Source organism: Lagopus muta, chromosome 12 (assembly GCF_023343835.1).
Source record: "Lagopus muta isolate bLagMut1 chromosome 12, bLagMut1 primary, whole genome shotgun sequence".
Lineage (NCBI taxonomy): Eukaryota > Metazoa > Chordata > Aves > Galliformes > Phasianidae > Lagopus > Lagopus muta.
In genome coordinates this window covers 5862481-5876295 of record NC_064444.1, presented here as the reverse complement: position 1 = coordinate 5876295, position 13815 = coordinate 5862481, and the positions used below count along the sequence as shown (strand labels likewise).

General features: G+C 38.3%; 1 protein-coding gene across 2 annotated transcripts in view; it reads left to right on the top strand.

Annotated features, from left to right (window-relative positions):
- The window catches only part of VAT1L (vesicle amine transport 1 like), a 46485-nt gene extending 32670 nt beyond the window's left edge, over positions 1-13815 (top strand). Inside the window, exons 8-9 of one of the 2 annotated variants that reach the window (XM_048958571.1) lie at positions 9808-9933; positions 10746-13815. In XM_048958571.1, the coding sequence (XP_048814528.1) occupies positions 9808-9933; positions 10746-10844 (225 nt within the window). In that variant the 3' untranslated portion in view covers positions 10845-13815. The remainder of the gene's footprint in view (positions 1-9807; positions 9934-10745) is intronic. The other variant, XM_048958572.1, reaches the window with a different exon arrangement.

The window sequence follows — 13815 nt, the reverse complement described above, 5'->3', positions numbered from 1 at the left end:
TCATGGCACTACTTCGTGAAACCAAAAAATTTAAACAAGAAAATAGAGAAGAAATATTTTTTCATTTGGATCTTTAGAGTCCTTTGGTATTTACCTCGCTGAGATTCAAGAATCTACATAATTGACTTAATGTCTAGGGAGGGAGTTTATTGGAGAGCATCCATTGTTGTGAAAGAACAATTTTGTGTTTTTTGACACAAAATTAATGTGCTCGTGTAATCTGATCCTAGTTGGTGGATTTGTGTATGGAGCTTCCCAGACTTTGGAAATGATAGCGTCAAGTCATTTTAATGATTACATCTCTATTGTCTAGAAGTCTAAATGTCTGCTTTATTTTGTAACCAGTAAGTTTAGTTTCCACGTCTGGGAGTATTTTATGTTGTAGTTCTGCAATAGAGAATAATTTGTTCTCCATGTTTGTATTAAAGGAATGTAACTACTGCAAGGCAAAGTAGTGACAGTGCTAAGTGTTGCTTCGATGGAGTCCTGCAGAGAAGAATTTAGTGTTTCTCATTTCAGTTGTCATCTGGCATAACTGTATGTATACAAGCACATATTGAAGAATCACCTAATGTGGTGCAAGCTGATGTGTTTTTAACTCCATGAGGCAACATCCATCCATTTGCCCAGAGGCAGTTAAGGCATGCACTGACTTAGATCACCTTGCAGCTAGTTTGCTTTTGGAGGCAATTAGGAATATAGTGAAAAAGATTCTTCTGTTTCTGAAAAGTGTTCTGCAAATGTCTAGACAGTGCGTGTGAAACACTGTGATTCTGGAAGTATTTCAGACTTGGAGTTCTCACATGGCTGTGAAACAATACAGTTCCAGAAAGGCTGTCTCTAATCTTTCACTTGTGTGTGAAGAGAGATCTCTGTTTGCCAGCTTCCCACAGAGAAGCAAGCAGACAGGATTGCTGCTGCAAGGCTGTGCTGAGGAAACCAACAATGTTGACCTTCTGCAGTCTGGGCATTATAATTAGAAAGACAACAATGCACAAAGCAGTGTGCTTGTAATTAAGGGTGTGTAAGGGGGAGTGGAGGAGGGGGAGTTCCATGACTCTCTTAACTATTAGAATATGCTTATGGGAGAGAGAACGAATGAGACATATTAGTGGGTTGGTGCAGTTTTTTTCCAAATATTTTTTCAAAGAGGTCACAAGGCAACATGGCTGAGGCAAGAGTTTAAAAACGTATGTTATGGAGCTCGATAATCGATAATAGCATAAAATATCTGCTTTTAATTGCAAGGTGATAAATGTCATAAACTATTTCCTGCTGTAAACTGTGAAGACACTGTGATGAAATGGACCAAACTGAACTTCATATTTGAATTTCACTTACACAAGAGACTGCTCCATGTTAACCAAATACAGAGGGCTTCTTTCTTTTGTCTGCTGCTGCCAAAACTCCTTTGCAGCCAAAGGACTTCTCCACAGCATAAGAACTGCTGCTGCTCCACAGCAAACCAGATTTTTGCTGGAGTGGAATGTGAACCACTTCACTTTTGAATATCCCAAAATCAGGGGTATCTGGGGCATCCTTATGTGAATAGTTGGCTGCAGCTTAGTATAACCTGTTATTGCTCAGAATGAGAGAATAAAGGGAATACAGGTGACCAATTCTAAGATCCTGTATGTGGGCTTTGATGTGCTAGTAAAATCTGGGGCCATGCTACCTTAATTTCTATCAGCAATCCCAGCAACTCAGGCAGCAGCTGTGAGTCAGTGGCTCACAACTATATAGCAGCAACCAGAAGCACAGTGCAGGAGGGAGGGTTCAGTGAGTTTGAGGAACTCTTTATCACAGTAGTTCTGTCTCTTCCACATAATGTTGTGCTCACTTTCAGGTTGGTTAATCTCACCCTAGAGTTGATATGATTGTATTTAGCTATTGACTGGACAGATGGCTGAAGATCTGTATTCAAGAATTCTGGCTTTATTGCTACTCTGAAGAATTCTACCATTGAATTCTAAAAGCTTCTTGCTGATTCACAAGACGTGGCTTTTCTTCTAGTCTGTGTTCTGGGGATTTTTTTCACCAAATCTCCTTTCAGAGAACACCCTTTGAAACTAAAAAGGTAATTTTTTTACAGTATTAATTGCTGTTGCAAAAGATTTCCTTTTTCTTCAAGCTTATGCAAATAATAAGTGATAATGAGAGGCTACACTGTGCTAGTTCAAATCAATATTTGCTTGCCTTGTCGTTCTGCAGGCTATTCTAAGGTAATACACATAGTCTAATAGAGATGTTCCTTCTACAGTTCTTGTCTTACAACCGAAATGCTGGCCTTTAACTGTTGAAGAAGTCTCTGTGTTGGTGGATCCAACTTCAAAGTCTTTTTTTCCCCTGCTTACTGTGTAGGAAGAACTCCCACCAGATTTATAATCTAGGTCCTATTTCGTAGTTATGAATATTTAATTTGATATTGGTTCTTTCTTTTTTCTGCTTTGTTCCTGTTGACTTCATAAGTAAAAGCTGGTAAGATTTGGTTCAGTTATTCTGTAATTGCGAGGCCTTAAATCTCTTTTTCTTTGAGTTTCATCAAGACAAAAACAAATACTCATTGATGTCAGCAGGAGCTTGTTGGAATAAGGCAAGAGTGAACAGTACAGTTGTGCAGCTGTAGTTCTCCATGTAAAAAACATATAATGTAACAGATCTCTTCGGTAGCCAAGGAAGGATTTGAGTCAGAATTTGCCTGTAGCATCAGTTTTTATTCCTTTGACATTTTTCTCATCTTGGGTCTGGTTTTAGTCTTGCTGCTATGGCAACATACAGTGAGGCAAAAAGGTATTCTAGCAAAAAGGTCTCTCCTTGCTGACGGGCAGCGGGAGGGAGTGGATGTTGGAGCTGTTCTTTGCAGCTGGGAATAGCAATGGCGGAATGAAAGGGATTTTAAAATGACCTTCCGTTTGCATGTATACAGGAAAAGACACTGGTGCAAAAGTTCAGGGTGACAGCAGAAAACAGGTGAGTCAGATTCAAATCATTCTTGGTTTCAGATGAGTACTAGCAGGATGATGTGATGTATTAGCTTCCGTAGCCCAAGTTATCTTCCTCCCGTGTTCTCTAACTCTCTAAACAGATCAAAAAATTGCTGACTATACTAATTTCTTAGCACTTCAGCAATTAATTTTGACTGTATCTCAGTTTTCTCCACGCTTTTTTCCCTGTAGCTGTTGGGCCGCAGGTACCTTAAGATCATTGTGTCTTCTTGCATATGGTCAGTCCTTGATTTCTGAGGTAAGAACTGACACAAGCAGGAGTGGAGACTATTCAGAGCCCTGTAAATACCACATTTATTGTTACAGCAGCTGAGTACTAGAAGCACTTTTCTGCTAGCTGTTTGCTACATGGTGCAAGCAGAATATTCCTCTTACGAATGCAAGTTGTTCCCATGAAAGTGTGCTGTGGTCAGTACTCTCTCCCAGACAAAACAATGCCTGCGAGCAAAAGGATGTTTTTGACCAGATACCTGTGTCGGTTGTCAGTAAACATACTTAAACAGCTCTTTTACAAAAACTTGTATGGAAGACAGCCTGAGAAAGAAACACACTGCAAACTCACCAAAAAAAGCTTAAAAGAATTCAATGTGTGGCATAGTGAAATATTATTTCACTAAATCATGTTGCATTAACGTGGGAGAGACATGTCAGTATTAGTGAGGAGGAGGAAATGTGCCAGCAAAACAACAGGACTGCATTTTGACAGAAGTCACTTTGAGGAGCAGGCAGACGCAGTCCGTAGTGCTGGGGAGCCCAGCAGCTGCTCACTGTGTGCAGTACAGGAGGGCTGCATCCGGAGCACCAGATTTCTGTCCCTGGTCTTAGCATGAGCCACGCTAACAGGGCTGTTGCAAATGCAGCCTAAAAGGAAGATATACTTTTGCTCTCTACATCCCATGGCCTAGCACTGGCAAAATCTGCATAGGGAAGAATATCAGTTTGCTCTGCTCAGAGCTACCAGCAAGCTCGGGAATTATTGTCCTTGGTTCCATGAGCTTCCTGCCTTCCACAGACAAAAGCTAAAAAACATAAACCAGAAGACGGAAACTACATAGGATTTTTCTTTGCATGGACTGCCACATTGTGTGGAAGCCTGTATATGCCAGTGACATGAAGGTAAATTCTTCTGATCTGAGAGGAGCATCAGCCATTATAATGCAGCTCACAGTTTATATTAAAGACAGCGTAGCCTTTAATAGACCACAGCAGTGCTTCTGATAATAAAAATCATGTTGCCTCACGGCACTTACGAAAGCTGTAGTATGAAGTGCTTTGCTTATGGGGTCTCTCAGCTAGAATGGTCTGCAGCGTGCATCTTTTTCTTCATTACTGCATACAGATGATGCTTAAATAAATACTATTGATATTAATGTTTGTAATGCTAATGGAGATAGCTCATGAAAATAGAGGCTGTTACGAAACAGCAACGGAGCAGAACCGGTCCTAAAATGAGAAACAGACAAGTTTTTAATTCAGATGATTCTAGCATAAATCTGAAGAAGATTTGGATCATTACCTGTGACACTTGGGTTGCCAAAGTAACCTTGACTAGCCAGCTGATGTTTGCACACTGCGTGACACTGTCACCATGGAGATCCTGTCCATGTGATTTTGCAGACATGATGCAGTTGCAGGCTCTGCTGACACACGACTGTGAGATAGAGAGGAATTAATTATTGGTAAGGACTGTTTTTGCCAGCAGCTCTTCTTTCTGTCAGAGAGCGAGCCTGCAGAGAGCTAAATTTCTTATTTGTTTAGCTGTTTGTAGCAGGGCAGGATGAGTTGTATGAGGAAGCTCTCTTGGCTTTCATGTGGAAAATTCTGAATTCTCCTGATGGGAAGTTCATGCTCTCCTGATTTTGGAGAAATCAGAAAATACTGTTCCATGCCAACAAAAAAAAAAAAAAAAGTGTTTGAAAGATAACAGCCATTTACAGAATGCGTGTTCATGTAGTGGAAGCTGATTGATCACTGGTAATATTCCTTTATCAGCTGAGACTTCCATCCTCCTAACAGCTGCTCTTCTCATCCACGTGCAACTTAGCGATGTCAGGAAAATTATGCCAGTGGAACAGGGAGTGAAATTTGTTCCCACACACAAAATATTTCAAATTTTTCTCAAAAAGAAGCTTCAATTTTTTTTATGTGTGCTTTCCTTGCCGGCATAGCAGTAGCACTCAAGTAGATTTTGGACTTATTTTGTGGAGCAGCACCAAATCAAAGGCCATGTTGAGTGTTAGAAAGATCTCATGAGATAACCAAAATTTTTTATCTTTTCCTAGATGTACAACCAACTTATGGTGAACCAAGGCTTATTATTCCAAGCTATTCCAAGGCTAATATTCCAAGGGGAATATTAGAGAGCTGGAGTGAAACAGCCTTAATGTGACATGCTGGCAGGCTTGGACATTTTCAGTGTGTAAGCTGAGGACAGAAGGTGATTCCTTGAGATGATTTGTGGAAATAAATAGTGATAATGAACCAGAAGGTGTGGAAATAATAAGAGAAAAAAATATGGTTGTAGATCATAAAGCGAATGCTGTGTTCCACTGTGCCTGTCTGATAGTGGGGACATTTGGGCGCTGATCTCTTTTGCAGCAGGTGATGCTACAGGGGGTAGAACAGTTGGTGAGTATGGTAGGTTATCACTATTGCTGGAGATGCTCAAGAAAATAAAGTACAAGTCCTCTGCTGCTATTTGGTAAATGTGCCTTGGGTAAGAGTGAAGGGTTAAGGACAAAGCCTGCAAAGATGAGACTGTGACCGTGGCAGCTTGGGCAATAAACTGCATTCGACCTCATGCAGGTAAAAGAATATCCATTTTTCTATTGCACTGGTGTCTTTCAGTTGCAGATTTTGCTCTCCTAAAGTAAATGCGCCACTGCACTAAAAGTTTTGATAAAATTGCAGATAGTACTGAGCTGAACAGCACTGCACATGATGATAAAACCATCGTGTTTTAACAACCCGCTAAGAAATCTACCCATGGCATTTATTGTTTCTAGCCACTAAACATCTGTATTAAGAATACGGGACTAAAGTCCCCAGTGTGTTGTACTGGCATAGCAAAAAATACAGTGCAAAGCTTTGCAGACTCTTATTTTACTCCTGGGACTGGTTCCTTTTAAGAGCCAAATACAGAAATGGATCATAAATAGAACATTTTCTGACCAGCAACGTGAAGGCGTTTATGCCTTTCCTCTCCAACCAAGATGTGTTGGCAGTAATTGTTGCTCTTCTCAGTGTGATACACAATATAGTAGGACAGAAATGGCTGTGGTACAAGAGAAACTCTGAGATCCCAGCCATAACATCCCCTCAGGAAAATACCACTGAATAGTCTTTCCCACAGCAGGCTGTCTTTGCTGCCTTTGTCATTTTCTAGCCTGTGTTTGTATCAAGACTTCTCTGAAGATTTATGTTTGGGTATTGGTAGCACAACATCTATTTAAATGTGCAAGTGTGTGTTAATGGACGAAATTTACAAAGCGATGTTAAAGCTGCTTGATAGCCTGTAATGCTGGCACAATGCAGTGAGTGCTCAGAGCTCAGAGAGCGTGCGGCACTTGGGGAGTTATGGTGGAAGATGACTTTTGAGTGTTTCTCACAGGGCCTCGTAACTGTGACTTGTTATTACATAGATCCTAATTGCCAGATTTATTGTCACTGCTCAGTGGGGATATTTAACAAATTATCCACAACTGTGCTACTTGTGAGGCTGAAAGGGATGGGAGAAACATGCTTGCTCAAAATTGTTTCTTCAATTATGAAAGGATACTCCCTAAAGCAAATGCAAATTGTTTCCAACTGGGTTTGAAAATTCCTTTTCCTGTGTTTATTACCATTTTTCATTAGACTGAAAAGATACGGAAAGCTATTTATGCTGCAGAGAATGTTTAAAAATACAATACATCAAACTGAAAGAATATAATGCAGAAGTGTGAATTGTGTTTGGGGGAAAAGGCAAACTTCGGTTCCTTTAATTTCTCCTTTCTATTATTAATTGCTTTCTTCTCTTGCTGCCTAGGAGGGTTTATGTTGGGTTTGTGGGACTGCCTGGCTTTTATTTCTTTTCAGCAATAAGTTTGACAAATTTCCTTAGACAAATAACGTGGAAATTTGAAAGTATTTTCGCATTGTTCACTAATGTGTAAAAACGGTTCAGAATCCACTGCAGTTTTATTGTACGTATCATGTGAATGTTATGCTTTCTCAGCATAATTTCCTGTAATTCAGCATTAGTTCAGTCACAACCACTGTAAGGAGTGAGTTATACTGAAAGGACAATGGAAAATTTGTCCTTTATTCCAGTAGAAACTCTTTAAATTAGGAATTGCACCCTTGCACTGTTTCCAGTCCAAGCTGATGATACTGCATAAGAAGAAACTGAATTTACTCATCCATGTAGAAAAAAAATGTGATTCCTTCACTTTGATTTAAGATGACAAATACAAATAGTACAATTGGTGAAAAGTACTTTAGGGACTTTAAGAAGAGGGAAGCCCTCTTGATCCTCCCCGCTGGAAGGGATGTCTCTTTTGAATCAAACTAAATTCAGCACATCAAAGTTCACATGGAAAAGCAAATGCTTTTGGAATGTGCACAGAACAGCAAACTGTAACCATGCTTGTTTAGTTTTTAATGCTCTGTTCTCTACAGTGTTCTCTAGAGTTTTAATATTCAGGTGTGTTGGGAAACAAGCAGTTGCAGTCTTGGTTGAATAAGTGAATTAGCAGCCATAAACTTTAAAATAGAAGAATTACTCATTTATAAAACAGTTCATGGTACTGCGTTGGTACAGAATTTGATGAACTGGGTAGGCAAGTTGAAAATGACACTGAAGGATGCTGATGTTGAATCAAACTATTTTTTTCTCTTTTTAATGTATTTTAATGTTTCCACCTGGATCCCATAGCCACTGTTATTGTTGAAGAGTGTGTTGTTCCCTTTTCCTATGCCTGCTGTTTACATTTGCAAGCTACTTACAAGTGTACTGGAAACCACTGAACCTTTCTCCAGAGTCTTAAACTCAATACCATGCTTGTGAAAAATGCAGGGAAAGCACATTTTCTCAGATTTGCCTTGTGAACTGTGATATGGTACAGATTAAAATCAGTGTCGCATGCTTTGCTTTTTACATGATGTTCTGGTAATAAATTTCAAAGATGGGTAAATGTGTTTGCTGATTTCTCCAATTTTATCACATCTGTGTATTTATGCTGTGCTATAGACTCCTGAAAGCTTGATTTGGCTAACAACATTTACAAAATAACATAGCTGCTGCTTTGGAGTCATTGTTGGATGTTAAGGGAATACTGTCCATGTTACAGAAGTGCTGTTGTGGGTTACTTAGATGGGTATTGTTTAAGTAAAAGTTACTGTGGTTTTTGGTCAACATATAGAGTCAACCTTTTATCCAGTGGAATTCATACAACAGTGTATTCCTAGGTTATCAGGTTTGTCAGACAGTATTTTTTTCTTATTAGTTTTTTTCATCATTGCAATTTTTCTTTTGTTCTATCAGATTTACTTTTTTTAATGTCTGGTATTTACTAATTGAGTGAACCACTCAGTAAAATTAAAATTGTAATATTGCGTTCACTGCAGCCAGCTTTCAGAATAGGGCTGACAGATGGTAAAGACATTTTGTGCCCAGTATCCATTAAATTTAATTGAAGCTTGAAAGCTGTATTTGTTTAGTGTCTTCAGAAATGTCATACCACCTCCTGTATTGGACATTCACTAATGATCTTGGGTGCATGGACCTCAGTTCAAGCTTTTAATGTACTGTGGGCCCCACATGTTCCCAAGTCAGCATTTTGTTTCTAGCTTCTATGCCAGTATTTTTAAAATAGTCAGTAGAACTATGTCACAGATGGCAGATCCTATTAACATAAAACTTTCTTGCCTCAATATATCCTGTTATGCCAGCAAAAATAGTGTGGTAAGGCTATGGCAAAGCCTTTCTGTGGCCTTTATTTTCAGTTTTCTGATATTTTTCCACCATGACAGTGAGGAATTCTTGACATCTTCCAATTTCCAGTGATTTAGTAGTGTTCTGCATGCCTCACATTGGATATTCAGTGAAACACACATGCAATGTCAGTTCATCAACACTGAGACCCCGTGAGTTCTAAAACTGCACATAAAAATAAGCTCCTCTCCAGAGCATTCATAAGAAGTTGTTGTTCCTTTTTTATATGGCCTAATTGCTGCCAGTTATTAAATGTCTGTTGGTATTGGTAAGACAGTATTCATTAAAAGAAACAATTAAAAATGTGGGGAAAGACAAAGGAAAAAAAATACTCAATCATGCAATTAGAGCCAGCGTGGTCTATCACAGCCACTGCCTGGATATGGCATTCTTTCTGTAGGAAAGCAAAAGATATAATTAACCATCACAGGTCAATTAGAAAAATATTTCACATTTTCAATGAAAGTAAAATTTCTTCACAAATATTTTGCAAAGAGGAAAAGAAATTAATCTAATGAACAACCTGTCAAGATTAATTCCCTGATCCTGTTTCTCACCTCAGCTTTTGTACTGCAGTACTGTTATGTAGGTACTCTACTCAGAAACTGTCATTAAGCTTTGCATCCCATTTTGGCAATCACAAGGCAAAAGTCAAGCCTTAAAAAAACCACTGGAAGATGTTTAACAATATTCATTTTGTTTAAAGCAGCAGTTTGAATGGCATTGCTCATGGCGTACCTCACACATACTGCTGATTTTGAAGAAAGGCAATCAGGATTGTCTATAAACGTGTGCTTGTAAATTATCAATATCTTATCTTTCTTTCAGGTGAAGGAGGCCATGCAGAGAATCCATGACCGAGGTAACATAGGAAAACTAATTCTGGATGTGGAGAAAGCACCCACTCCCCTGGTGAGTGCAAAGCACTACATACATGGCGTACAGTCTCACAAGGTAAAGCGTGGTAGTGACATTTGGAGAAATATCCTTACGGTTTTCTTGTATACTGTTTTCTTCTAAATCCATAGCACCTAAATAGAACCCATAATTATAATTTATATTCTTAATCCAAGGTGAAACACAGTTGTAACTCCTGCACTCCCAACAGTTAAATCTCTATGCGGCATAGCCATCTCCCTCTCCAGAAATGTGCCTGCCATTCCTAAATCAGGATAAAACTGCCAAATCTATTTGTGTCCCTGTGACAGAAAACAAACAGACAGTTAATGAATGCAAAATTCCTGTCTTAATAAGTAGGTTGAACAGAAAAAGACACATTACTTCAGTGTCGGAACACAGAAGTGCTTTCCTACAGAAGTAGGGAGTACCTCTGCTAGGAATTATTTTCTTCTCTAAGTATCTAAACACTTCCCATCCATTAGCTGCTTTAAAGAATCATATTGTCAATCTCTGGAAGAGCATGTTACGTACATTTTGTGAACGTCCTACATAGCTGTGTTTCTTTTCTGAGAGTCTTAATGCCATTCTATGATAGGTGCGCAAATCAAAGTCCACTTGTGCAACTGTCCTAAAAGCAACTTCCAGTTACAGAATTCAGCTGTAATCCTTGAGGGAACAGTTCACAGTTCTAACTGAAAGTGATGTCATACCAACAAAACTTTTGTACTGACAGAACATCTGTTTTCTTGCTGCATCCATGACTTCTTCCATTTTTAAAGTCATTTTATGAGATGAATCAAATGGAAATAAGACTGGGTAAAACTGTGTGATAGGTGCTCTGATTTTCTTCATCTTTCATCCTGTAGATGGCCAACGACAGCACAGAGACAAGTGAGGCTGGAGAGGAGGAAGAAGATCACGAAGGGGACAATGAGAATAAAGAGCGCATGCCATTCATCCAGTAAGAGCCAGAGGTGATGGAAGCAGAATGATTGATTCAGTAGAAGGGAACAAGACTGGGAAATATTCTCTGCATCAGTGAACAAATGCTGTAGTACAGTGTGTGTTGTATTTGTCTGCAGTCAGCTGAGCTATGAGCTGTTGATCATTGTTTTGAACTCAAGTGCCATTCTCATCCAGTGCAGTATTATGACATTCCTGTGTAATACCCAGTTTCCCTGTAGGAGTCCCATGGATTTTTCTGTTTCAGTTTAAAAGCCTCATTAACTTACTGTGTAATTTTAGATGGGCATCTTTCTCATGCAAATTCCAACTTTTTGCATAAAGTTATTTGGAGGGTTGAGCTTTTTTTTGCAAGTTGACAACCACAGTAACAAAAAGTATTGCCCACTTGCTGTATTGAAGATTCTGCTAATTGGAGGGAGGATTCTTAAGTTTGTGAATTTTTCAGTGTTAAAGTAGTTTTCCTTTTATGAACCACAGATAGAAGTTTCAAAAATGGTAAGTTTATTTTCCTTTATCACGCTTCCTCATTTTATAAGCAATCCTGTCTTCATTTTCAAAAATACCTCATTTTGAATTGTGGAATCTGAAATTGTGCATTAATTGACAGACAGACTCTGATTAGTATCGTATAATCATATTAGCCATCAGCACCAGTAATTAAACACTTCATTCAGAGTGCCAGCTATCTTGCTTTCCTGTTGATCTGAGTTATCGCCCCATATGTTTTAGGCACCAGAGGTCAGTTAGCTACTCACTTTAGGGCCAGAACAATTTGCATTGTTACTGACAGTTCAACATCGTGTTCTATGAAGGATGCATTGACTCATCTGTGTCTAAAATCCGAAACATTTGTAGGTTTAACTTTTAAATCCCATTAGTAAGGATCACTCTTCAGTATGTGGAAGGAATTTGTTGGCAGTTTACTGCTCTTAAATCACTATGTATTGATCAACTATGAAGCTGGAGCTGAACTTCTAAAGAAGTTAACCCTTTAAAAAGTGACTTTTTAGACCTTAATCCCATCACAAATGGGGATAACTTTACCTAGGCAAGTAATTCTATTAAAAGCTTTGCTCCATATGTATGGTTATATTTGTGATTATTTGAAGGATCAAATATACAAAACCAGCTAGTCTATCTACCTCCCACTAGTGGAAACTATGTCTAAACATGACAAAAGTAAATATTTTTTCTTGACTTTCACCTATCCAAACAGAAGCTACTCAGGTCCTTGGTGGTCTTGTTGAAATAAACATTTTAAAATAACTGCAAACAACTTCAGTAGAAATGCTAAAAGAAAGTCAGAGACCTTGTTATAATGCCATGTATCTTTGAATTAATATATTTTTAGTATATTTTTTTGCAAAAGAAGTTATTTCTCCAGGCATGGCTAGTTGTGCTCCTAATTCTACAAATATGTAGTAGTGATAGAAGTTGAAAAATATACAGAAGGGGAGAGGGATTGCTTCTCAGGCTTTTCTCAATGTGAAAGTAATTGTGAGTCTGGATTACTTTTATGTGTGGTTTTAGAGGATTCTCTTGTGTTGTTTTTTCGTTTTGTTTTGTTTTTCCTACTTGTTTAATTTTTGCTGCCTGAGTATTTATGTCCATCTCTTCATACTGTGCTCATGAAGTTGCCGTCCTACTGTTCTAATGCTAGATAATTGTGCAGAATGTTCGTTCTAAGAAAGTTTCCCTTCAGTTGAACAAATTCAGAAATGATGAGAAGAACTAACTGTGGAGGAAAATGCCAAAAAAAGCTTTTGCTGAAATATTAGTCAAAACAAACTTCAGCCTTCCTTATATATTGAAGCAGAACTTCATTCTAGTTGATTTTCTTTCTGTGTTGGACTTACCTAGGCTTCCGGTGCCATATCAAACCCAAACAGGAGCTCAATATGCAGAAAAAATATATATTCAATGAGTTTTCCATGTGTTGGGAATTGCCCAATGAGCTTTTAAGAAAGGCCATTAAGTTTTCACAATTCAGTAGGAAACATGCCCAATTTTGTTTTGCAGTTAGTGTAACAATGTTGTCCTGCAACAAACCTTAACATAACTAGAAATTTTGATTTGACGCCAAAGTGAGCAATATTGCTGGTGACCTTTGAACTGGCAGTAAAGTGGCATTCTCAAGGCCTTAAATTAGTAGGGCAAGCAGAATAGCAAATCCATTCTTCTGTTATAAACCACAGTATGGTTGGCTATACAGTTAAATTTCCCTTATAGATAAATAGAGAGGGGTGAGATGGTGGTCATGGCCACAGGCACCATGGGGACAACAATCAGATGAAATAATTTTGGCTAGTCTTTCTGGTTTTGTTAGCAAGGCAAAAATACTTTTCATGCTAATTCATACCGATTTCAGGGCCATTTTCTGATCAGCAGAATGTCAGGTAATTGCAATGCGTTCAGAGGACTATTCTGGATCTACATAAGCACTACACAGATCAGTATTACAATCACTGAGCTAAATTCTACTCCGTGTTGTAGCGATATTAATATGGCACATATGAAGGTTACTAATGAAACGAATGAAAGTTTTCAGGTGCCTGTTTTGGAAGCAGGATTTGTGCTAGCAGAATTTGGCCCATAAGCCCGAAATACTTTCTAGAATACCACAAACAGTAGTATCACGTTTGAAGTGGTAGAGGGCATGCTATACAAAATGATGGTGAGACTGTTGTTACTGAACAAGTCTTATTGCAGAAGAAATGAAGGTTTGTGTTTACTACTAACACTTGCGTTTAAACAACTGTAAGACAATTTGATAGTTTCTTCAAGTGAAACAAATTATTTCTTAAATTGCCTTAAAGGAACTGTGAAAGCTTCTCTTTATCTTAAGCCTGATTGAAGTGAACTGAAATACTGTTTAATTGTATTTGTTGCTTTAGAGCTTTTGTTATATTGTGCCTACAAAGCAAATTATGTTTACATAAAAATATAAATAAAATACTGAGCATAGCATTA